Genomic DNA, 10,158 nt, shown 5'->3' on the forward strand with positions numbered 1-10,158 from the left:
TGCCCCACCTACCCCTCCCCGCCAGCAGTGCTCAGTCAGCCCTTAGTGTTTCGGTCTTTTATTCACGTTCAGCGGTTAGAAAAATAAAACAACAAAAACATCACAACCTCAGGGGTCTGCGAATCTGTTGGGCGAGGGGAGACTGAGGTAGCTGAGAGTCAAAGCAGAGACCCAGCCTCCATCAAGGCACCAGTGAAGGGAGGGAGGCCAGTGGGGAGGGCTGCTGGCTTCCTCCCCCAGCGTGGTGGGGACGGGACCGCTGTCCTGCATGAGTGCCCTGAAGCCCCTCTCCCAGGGACAGATGGATGCCCAGCCCAGGATCCCCTAGTCCTTCCACCAGGCTCCACACCCCACATGCAGCGCAGGCGGGAGGCTGCCCTTCCCTTCCACATCCACTAATCAAGGTGGGTCCCTAGACCCAGGCACCCTCTGCTTCAGGCCCCGGGCATCAGAGATCAGTGCAAGTGACGGGGGTGACACCATGAATGAGCAGCGTGGGGCCCAGATCACGGGTCAGAGTCTCCAGCAGCGCCAGGTAGCGAGTATAGCGGGCAGCATCGGCTGGCGGCCGAGGCAGGTACAGGAAAGTGAGGGCCGTGGCAGGCCCACCCTCGCCATCCCCACCCTCAGGCCCCCCAGGCCCTCCTCCTCGGCTGCACCCCTGCTGGGCCCGAACCAGGGCGTTGGCACTGCTCGCCAGGGCCTCTGCCTCGGCCTCTCCCCGCCTGCCGTTCACAAAGTCCCCTTCCTCCTCCTCCTCCTCGGGCTCCCCAGACCCAGCCCCCTCGCCCCACACCACCTCCTGCACTTCGGCCCTGATCCTCAGCTGGCTCAGCAGTGCCCGAAGCCGCCCCTCAGCCGCCCCGGGGGCCTCTCGAGGCCCCAGGCACAAGAAGATCCGGAGCCGGGCGCTATGCCAAGCAGGCACCATGCCCAAGATGGTTGCCATCTGCAGCAGGAAAAGGCCACACACATCCACATAGCCAGGCCCACCCCGGGGCCGCAGCAGGTTGAGGGGCCAAACGTCCACATGATGTGGCGGAGAGGTGCCCCCAGACCCCCGGCTCAGCCGCTCAGGGGGCAGCGCTCCACAAGCCCGGGCCAGGACCACATTCTTGTTCATCTTGAGGGCATCTGCCACCGTGGCCACATAGTCCTGGGGACTCAGAGCCCGGGGGCTCCCAGGAGCCCGGGGTGGAGGAAACAGGGAGCTCAGGGCTGGGGACCCGCCCTCCTGGATGCCATCAGCAGCCTCAGAGAAAGCCGGGTCTGTCAGGAAGTGGTCCTGGGGTGCAGCATCATCGTAGAAACCCAGGACCAACGTGTTGGGCTTCATGCCACCTGGGGGCAGAGAGGGGGAGGTGGGAAGGAACCAACAGGAATCAGACTCGCAGGCCAAGTTTACCCCACGCTAATATGCACCCACTCAGACACGCTGACAGCGACACACGTCAGCCATCAGGTATGGCCTTCGCACCATGCTTGGGCTCTCCCGGCAACGTTTCGCACGTTTGCATAATGACTTTTAGTTTTCCCAAATGCTTTTGCATGCATTTATTTGTTGCATCTACATGACTAATCTCCCCCACTTAAATACAAGGCGAAAGTTCGCCTCAGCAGCGATTCTTCTTAACTAATGAGCACTTCCTGTCCACGGCAGTAGGATGCCTCCGCTCCAAGCTCCTAGCTGCACACCTTTTTCGTGATGGAGATGAGGGTCTGACTGCACTGGCAGACCAGACCCCCTGAGTAGGCAACAGTCAAGCTCATGGCCTCAATCCCCAGGGAAAGGGCACCCCAGCCTCTGCTGGGGGAGGATGAGAACTGGCCTGATCTGTTCCTACCACTGCAGGGCCCTAATGATGGCAGGTCCAAAGCCTGGTCCCCGGGGAAGAAACAGCTACCATCTGCACACACTAACCAAGGGCGAGGTCCTGTTGAAAACACTTTGTGTTTTAACTCATCTGATTCTTGAAGCAACACTATGAGGTAGGGACTCTTTACTCATCCTTTTCACAGATAAGCAACCTGAGGCACAAAGCAGTGAAGTCACTTGCCCCAAGGCTCACAGTCAGAAGATACTGGGGTCCGCAGGTAAACACAAGGTACCCAGCACCAGAGCCTATTCTCTGAGCCTCTGACCCATGTGTGTGTGTGTGTGTGTGTGTGTGTGTGTGTGTGTGTGCGCGCGCGTGTAGCAAACACAATGCCCCAAGTCCCTGCTGACAGTTCCTGGCTTTTAAATTTTTGAACAACCAATGTGAAATTGAATAGCCTCCCCCCCATGCCCACTTTAACAGGGCTGAATTTACAGAAAAACTCTGAGATCGTGTCTAAGGCTTATTTCTCGTGAAACAGACGGGTTGCTCAAAATCCACCAGTAAATCAAGTTCTGCACTCCAGGAGGACTTACTATTTGGAGGAAATCCTTTCCCTTCATTTGAATCATTTTTCTGAGGATAAATGTGGCAGAAAGTAGTGGTCTCCCGGCATGGTTTCCCCCACAGAGGGTGGGGCTGAGGAGACACCAAGCTCTCTAACAATGCTTGACAACAGCCCAAAACACCTGTGCAGGTGTGAACTCCAGCCGATCTTGCAAATGAAACTAGTCACCCCTTCCTGAGCATCATCCAGGGTTCTGATTTACACTGAACAGGATATTGTCCAACACTTGAACCTGAGCCAGAGCTAAGTGGAGAAGGGAGTATGCACTCAGGGAGGGGGCTGACACCCGCCTGGGATTGAGAAAAGATGGCAGCTCAGCACGGGTTTGCAGGAAGCTGGGGTGCGAGGCTGGAGGCCTCGGCACTAAGGCAGGGTAACAAAGCAGGGAATCGAACACTCACTCAGAAAGCATCAGCCCCACACACCCTCTGCATCCTCTGAAGTCTCTGGAGGCCAATGTCACACCACCCCTTCCTTCTCCGCCCCTTCCAAGCCCCAGCTGAGATACCATCTTGTCACCGGCCACATCAGTGCATAGCGGTCATGAAGTTGGATGTCTGGAAACCATCTGCCCTAGATTTGATGGAGCAGCCCCCCAGCCTCAAATAATTCTCCCACTGTCCCCAGACACACAACGTGGTCTTCAGAGCCTGTGCCCTAATGTTGGGGACAGGGAAAAAAAAAAAAAAAAACAATGTCAGTGGCACCCATCTCCAGTCCATCCAAGAATCAGATGAGTCCCCGGGTGTCAGGACTTTCACACCATCTGTTATCTTTGAACTTGAGCGCTGCGTCTTATCTGGACTAGACCCTGAGTTCCTTTCGGAGTTTGCAGTTTGTGGTTTACTCTCTGGGGGACGGTAGCAGAGATTGAAAGGGGCCACAGAGGGAGCTGAGGGGACCCAGGGAGGAGTAGCTCACCAAGACCAGAGATCCGCAGCAGATGCTGAGCCCCCTGGCGCACAGAGGACGAGAGGGTAAGGTCCACAAAGGCCTTCACTTGGGCTCTGTCCACCAGGCTCAGCCATGCCCCATACTGGGGCTGCACAGGGTCAGAGGGCAGGCAGTCTGCAGAGAAGGGAGGCAGCAGATGAGAGCCAAACCCATGTACTTTTCTCCTAGAATCCAAATCCCCAATGGGCCAAAGAAAGAGGTCTGAGCAGGGCTCTGGCTGGTTGGAAGCGTCATCGGGGAAGAAGCATGAGGCCTCTGGACCCAAAGAACACAAAGAGCATCTGAGGAGAGAGGGAGAAGGAAGCTGGGGAGGGAACGGGAGGGGGGGGCGGGGGGGGACATGGGGGGCGCGACTCACCAAGGTCTCCCAGGGTGACGTGGCCCAGTACGTAGAGGCCCCCCTTCTTGAGCTGGTTGGCCAGCCGCAGCAGAGGCAGTGCACCCCGGGGGTTCCCCACCAGGAGCAGCAGCTGGGGCCGCCAGAACTTCACGTGATCCTTCCGGACATCCAGCCGGAGCAGGTACTTTCGCACCTGGGAGCAGGGGTAAGGTGTGGAGAGGAAGGGCTCAAGCGGGCAGCCCCACTCACCACCTCTCGGACAAGAACCCTGACTCCAGCCACGGCACAAGGAGGCCTATTTGGTGGGGGGCGGGGGGTTCCCAGACTGCCTCCCCCACTCCCCACCCTCCTCCGAGCCCCCCAACCTGGTGGAAAAGCAAGGCCTGGCTGACGTAGCCCCAGCTGCTGGGGCCTCCTCGAGCTGTGAGCAGGGCGGAAAGCAGGCCCATGAGAAGCAGGGAACCACCGGCGGCCCCAGGGCTGATGAGGAACATCATGAGCAGGCAGGAGGCCACCCCCAGCAAGCAGGTATGCCAGGAGAACAGGCTGAAGGTGGGGCTGGGGGTGGGGGAGAGAAGGAAGGGCACTCAGGGGCGACCGCTCCACTCCGTCTCCAGCCTCAGCAACCCCCGCCTCCAGCCTCAGCCCCCCTCCAGCCTCAGCCCCCCTCCCCCCCTCCCCCCGGGACTGAGTCCTTCCGATTCCTCCCTCTTTGTCTCTGGGGACACAGGCATCTTCTCTCACCGGAAGTTGGGGGCCGAGGCCCACTCCAGGCTCAGGCAGGACAGGTCCACCGCAGCATAGGCCACCAAGTAGAAGACAGTGACCACAGCGGCCAATGTGTTCAGCTTCCCGGCCAAGAGCACCAGCTAGACAAGGACCCAGAGGCTGGGGGTTCGTGCATCCCCCCGCTAAACACCAACGCATCCTGCCTTTGTCATTCACTCTCCCAGCCCAAGGCTAAGCCCCTCCTGGTCCTGGGAGCAGAACCAGGCGGGGCTTAGGGGAAGGGGAAGGACAGCTTGAAAGGAAGGCTTACCTGCACTAGGCCCCAAGAATAAAGCACAGCTCCCCAGGGGTTCCCTGTTCGGGACACAACCTTGGCCGGCGCCAAGATCACTCCTGTGCAAACAGAAACGCAACGGACACATCAGCCTGGGCCAAGTGGAGACCAAGACAGACACGGGGGAGCAGGGAAGGTGTGTGCTCAGAACCGGGCAAGGAGCAGGGGACGGCGCACCAAAGAGGTCATCCTGAGCCAGAGCGTGGAGAATGCGAGAGGCCCCGATGAGTGAGCTCATGGAGGCTGAGAGCGCCGTGGCGTAGATCCCAATCAGCACCAGTGGGGGCCACAGGCTGATGGCGCGAAAGAACCCGTAGTCCTCCTGCAGCAGGGTCCTGGGGGGGGGGGGGGAGAGCAGGACGTAGATAACACACTTGCATCCTTCCCAGGGCCGCCGTGAGAAAAGTGCTCTGACTCTACGTGAGGGTGAGGAGCTGGGTAGTCCTGGGTATTCTCAACTGACCCAGCCCTGATCTCAAAGCCCATTGTAATACATCATGTGTGCCCGGAGGGGAAAGACATGGTATTCCCTGGTTCTCATTGCGCTGCTTTGGGTTTAATCACATGGTAGACATTCCTAACAGTATCTGCACAAGAATCCAAATATTTACAGAAATACAAATTGATTAGAAAACCATCCCCCACCACCCCCAAACCAAACGCTACAACAGTCCCAGGAACACAGCGAATACTGGCTACAGGCTGGCGATCGGCATTTAGCCAGCTATCCCCATCGGTGGTGGCGGCACTTCCTTCTCTCTCCCTGTGGGAGAAACAGTCTTCGTGTTCCCTGCATCCCGACAACAGGGGTACCTGCCCCGCCAGCCTGGGATGCGCTGGGTGATCCCGGTGTGGCAGCCTTGTTCCATGACCCCCTCCACCCCCTCGAGGGCCAGGCTGGCCCCCTCCCCTGGCACCTGTCACAGGTGAAGCTGGAGAGGAAGAAAAGCAGAGTGTAGATGAAGAAGGTGTAGGTGACAGCGACGATGGTGCCCAGAGGAATGGCCCGGCTGGGGTCCTTCAGCTCCCCTGGAGGGAGAGGAGCAGAAGGGCAGAGGTCAGCCCTCCACCATCCCCTACATCCCGGAGCCCTCAGCACTCCCACAGGGGCACACAGGGTGGCCGCCCCACACCCCAGGGGGCGGCGGGCAGAGGCTCTCACCTGACATGTTGGCCCCCGCCATGATGCCCGTGCAGCCGTTAAAAAGGACAGCAAAGACGCTGGCAAAGGTCATCATGGCCCCCGTGGTGTAGTCCTTGGCATAGCCAGCTGAGGGATGGTTCCCAGGAAGAAGAGGGCGTCGGTATCCCTCACAGGGATCCGGGCATCTTGGCCCTGCCACCCTCTCGCCACATGCCCCAAACCCCCGCGCCTCTCCCACTACCCTCCCCAAGACCCCAGCCCTGACCGGCCACAGGCCCTGGCTCAGCTGGCCTCATCACCTCCATTCCCCTACCCCTGCCCCCATTCTCCTCATTCCTCCCTCCAGGCCTTCGTCCTTGCTCCTTCCTGAGACACCTTCCCTCTGGCTCCTACCTGAAATCCCCAGCCTCCCCCCTCCCTGTCTCCCTGCACACACCGGGACCATCCCCAGATGACCCCTCACCTGACTCTCATCCACTTGAATCATTCTTGGTCTTATTGTGTGATTTAATTGTTTCCTGAATGCCCTTTTTATCTCTCTAACTAAAAAAATTCCTCTAAGGCAGGATCGGTCTCGTGGTCGTGCTGGCGCCCCACTGGGCCAGACACACTGGCCAGATGCTAAATGACCTGCACTGTTCAGAGATCTGACCTCCTGCCCCTGAGTCTCTCTGACGTCTGTTCTTATCCAGGGATTCCAAGGGCCCAGCTCCCTCACAGGCTTGCCCCTTGCCCCAAGGACCCTGTCGCCCCTGTGCCCAGCTCACCACCCAAGTTGGCCTTCAGAGTGCTGCTGTTGAAGCCAGTGAAGTGGCCGACCTGGGGCGGCAGGGAGGAGCCATTGGGGCCGGGCCAAGGGGTCAAGGGGATGCTCCTGGGCCCCACAGCCACAAAGCTGACGAGCACCGAGGCCAGGGATCCAGAGACCAGCAGGAACGTGAGGAAGGAGGCGCGGGCATAGAGGCCAGCCCCCAGTGTGCAGACCCCACCCACAAGGCCCAGCAACAGGGAGCCATAGAGCAGGCTCCAGCCATAGCCCTGGGGCAGAACCTGAAGTCCACTGGACCCCGTGGAGTCTACAAAGAGGAAGGAAGAGAGTTAGAAGACCAGACCCCCAGGAGGGATCCCAACCATGAATCAAAGCAGGAACAAACCCCCTCTTTGGCCCCACTGTCCTCCGGCATCCTACCCCTCCCTGCTGGATAGCACCAGTCTTGCTCTGTTGATTTTAGGGGTGCTAGCCTGGGCTTCCCCAACCAGACGGTAAGCTGCCTGTGGGCCAGGACCATCTTTCAGATGTCCCCAGGAGGCGGGAAACACAGGAGGCACTCAAGAAAGCCAAGCTAATGGACCACGCAGCCCTTCTTCTAGAGAGGGCTCTCTCCTTTGTGACCCCGGAATCCCAGACCCCGCAAACCCGCAGAGCCGCCTGGAGCACAGACCAGCCCCGAAGACATCGAGCACGGCCTCCACCAGCCCCAGGAGGGAGACGGCACAGCCACAGACGTTAGCCAGGTAGAACATGAGGCCAATGCTGCCCCCAACCTCAGGCCCCAGGGTCCTGCTGATCATAACTAAAAGTGGAAGGAGGGGGTGAGTGTTAAGGGAAAAGAGAGCGAAATGGAGCAGGAAGAAGGGTCTGGGCACAAAGCACTCTGCAGCCCTGTCTCCCTGCACACACCAGGACCGTCCCCAGTGTCAAGTTGGCCCAGCGCAGCCACTCCCAAGCCACGTGGCTTTACACAAGTCATTAATACTCTTGAGCTCCAAGTTCCTCAACTGTAAAATGAACGACCGAATTGACAAAGACTGTTGGGAGAACCACAATGACAGCTGGGAATCACCTGGTGGACAGGAGACTAGCACTAACATACATGTAAGGCCATGTTGGTCACCTTCCCTATATCGGCCTGCCTGCTGAACATTCATTAGAACTTGCCTCTCTCTTGCCCTGTCCCGGCCCCATCTCCTCCCTACAAGACAGAAAAGCCCAGACCCCAGTCCATCACTGTTGGAGGATACAGTAGGCGCCACCCCCCCGCACAGCTCCGTTGGTGGCGATGGCACAGACAGAGAGGACGGTGAGCGCCAGGATGAAGTAGGCGACCAGGAGCATGGCCAAAGCCTGTAGCAGCCCAGCATGGCCCACCACGAACCCTGGGACAGGAGTGGCAAAGCAGGTCAGAGGGTGGCTCATGCATCCCACCACCACACTGGTCATCAGCATCAGTTACCTGCAGGGCAGAGCTAAACACAAGGCCACGGGGAGCCCTCTCCCCAAGCTCTTCATCCACCCACTTTTCCCAGGACCCTTCCCCCACCTCATCCCAGCCCCACCCCTCCCTCACCCCACTGCACCCCTGAGGAAGCCCCACACGCCACTCACCAATCCTCAAAAAGACAACTATACTGAACATGGACAGGACCGTGGGCACCACCACACCCAGGAAAGTGGAGAGCTTCCGGGCAGATGCCCCTCCAGGACCCCCGGCCCCATTGGCAGAGAAGGCAGCCCCCTCATCCCCCAGGAGCCGGTAGGCCAGCAGAGGAGAGTTCTCACTGGCCATGGCAGAGAGCAGGCAGAAGCCACCAGTGGGTTATGAGGCCTGCAAAAGACAGTTTCCTTAATGGAAAGCAGCTCCACGGAGCCCCTCAAAAACATCTCTAACCAAACACCTGGAAACTTCCCCAAAAGGGAGAGCAGCAAGAACTCACCAGCAACTCAGAGAGTTCGTGAGGGGCACACTGGTCCTTGCCACTTCTCAGGACAATGGCAGACTCCACACCCTTAGCATTTGGGTACCAAATCCCCTCCCAGCTCCCAGGGACCCCCCCCAATATCCCTGAGACTAAGGATGGCAATGGCTCTGAGAAGGGGCAAAGCTACTCTCCCTTTTCAACTAGCAGTGCAAGAGGAAACAAATCCCCCAAAAAGGGAAGTGAGTTCTGGGCAGGAGGCCCTCCTCACTCCCTCCTCCGGTGTCCTGAGCTGTCCCCCTCCCAACTCCCTCAAGCAATCACCTCACCCATGGCAACGAGAAATTTCCAAATCTTCCAAAGCCCCGTCCTCCATCAATTCTCTCTCTCAACCCATCTCAAACCAGCTCCTCTCCCCCTAGCCTCACCAGATTCCTCCCACCAACACGAGGCGCCCTGCAATCTCGACCACCCACTCGACTACCAAAACAAAGACTCAGGCCAGCAACAGAAGGTGGGTCCTCCTCCCCCCACCCCGCCCCGGTTCCTGCCCACTTTCTCCCCGGGAGGGTTGGAGGGGGCCGAGATCCGCTTCTCTCCGGCCAGGCGCATCCCCACAGCTCGGGAGAGGCAGGGCGCTCACTCACCCACCCGGAGGACGCAGCCGCCCGGGGGCGATCCCCGAGAGCCGGAGGGGGTCTGCTACGGGCCGAGGGGGCGCGGGTGCCGGAAAAGCCAGCTGCAGCTACCGGGATGCCAGGCCCGGAGCCCGCCCCCCCAGCCCACGCACCCCATTGGTCCCCGGGCCCAGCCCCGCCCCGTGGGCGCGCCCATGAAGCCCCGCCCCCTTCGGGTTCGGGGGTCCGGCGAGGCCCCGGCTCCCACTCCACGTGCACCCGGGATGCTTCCCTAGGTCGCCCCTGAGGGCACCGTGTAGGCCACCGCTCCTAAGGCGCCCATCACCCCGATGCAAACAAGTGCCCGCTGTGCGGGTGGACCCCAATCCGAGCTCGCGGAGGCGCCCGGAGGAGCCACCACTGAAAGGGGCGTGCGGTGACCGCGGAAGGCCACTGCAGGTGGGCGGGGCCGTGACACCTGGCCCAGGTGCGTCGTCGGGAACGCAGGGCCGCGTCGCTCGGCGCCTTCCGAAGTCCTCTTCCTCCAGCCTCTCGAATCCCGGGAACGTCTCTAACCCTAGAGCCTCAGCCCTCACCCCCAAGGAGGTCCGCCCCTCGCGGCCGGTTCCTCCCACCGGCTGCGCTCTCCGCGTCCGCCATCGGAGGGAGCCATCGGCCGCTGATCCCGGCGAGCTCTGGCTGCACAGGCCACCGTCAGTCCGCAACGTCCTCCTGCGGCTTTCATGCCTCCCTGCTAGGTGTTGTCCCCTCGAGCAGAGATGACAGGACTTGTGAGCTTCCGGAAGATGGGATTTTTCCCCCCCTCCTCACTCTTTACGGGTACCATCAACATGAGCACCACCTGGCACCGTTTCCTCATCTGTAAAATGGGGATTAA

General features: G+C 59.9%; 1 protein-coding gene across 4 annotated transcripts; it reads right to left on the minus strand.

Moving 5' to 3' along the window:
- Positions 1–42: 42 nt before the first annotated feature.
- On the minus strand, positions 43–9,402 carry SLC12A9 (solute carrier family 12 member 9). Of its 4 annotated transcripts, none has more exons than XM_027612564.2 (14): positions 9,291–9,402; positions 8,333–8,552; positions 7,969–8,103; positions 7,389–7,520; positions 6,714–7,022; positions 5,965–6,072; positions 5,720–5,831; positions 4,980–5,137; positions 4,779–4,861; positions 4,484–4,608; positions 4,105–4,297; positions 3,758–3,932; positions 3,367–3,513; positions 43–1,341 (listed from the first exon to the last, which is right to left on the minus strand). In XM_027612564.2, the coding sequence occupies exons 2-14, from the start codon at positions 8,511–8,513 to the stop codon at positions 449–451; spliced, it is 2,751 nt and encodes a 916-aa protein (XP_027468365.2). In that variant the 5' UTR covers positions 8,514–8,552; positions 9,291–9,402; the 3' UTR covers positions 43–448. The 4 variants fall into 4 exon arrangements, with proteins under 4 accessions (XP_027468365.2, XP_027468367.2, XP_027468366.2 ...); XM_027612566.2 differs by having other exon boundaries at positions 449–1,341; positions 9,295–9,400; XM_027612565.2 differs by lacking the exon at positions 9,291–9,402 and adding an exon at positions 8,662–9,272 and having other exon boundaries at positions 449–1,341.
- Between the last annotated feature and the right edge of the window lie 756 nt (positions 9,403–10,158).

Source organism: Zalophus californianus, chromosome 10 (assembly GCF_009762305.2).
Source record: "Zalophus californianus isolate mZalCal1 chromosome 10, mZalCal1.pri.v2, whole genome shotgun sequence".
NCBI classification, from domain to species: Eukaryota; Metazoa; Chordata; class Mammalia; order Carnivora; family Otariidae; genus Zalophus; species Zalophus californianus.

What these genes read in the sequence shown, in the direction of transcription:
- SLC12A9 (XM_027612564.2), bottom strand. Translation starts at nt 8,513, where the DNA reads ATGGCCAGTGAGAACTCTCCTCTGCTGGCCTACCGGCTCCTGGGGGAT. An exon ending in TCTGAAGGCCAACTTGGGTG is followed by an intron (nt 6,073 to 6,713) that starts GTGAGCTGGGCA and finishes ACCATCCCTCAG; the next exon opens with CTGGCTATGCCAAGGACTAC. An exon ending in ATTCTTGGGGCCTAGTGCAG is followed by an intron (nt 4,609 to 4,778) that starts GTAAGCCTTCCT and finishes GTCCTTGTCTAG; the next exon opens with CTGGTGCTCTTGGCCGGGAA.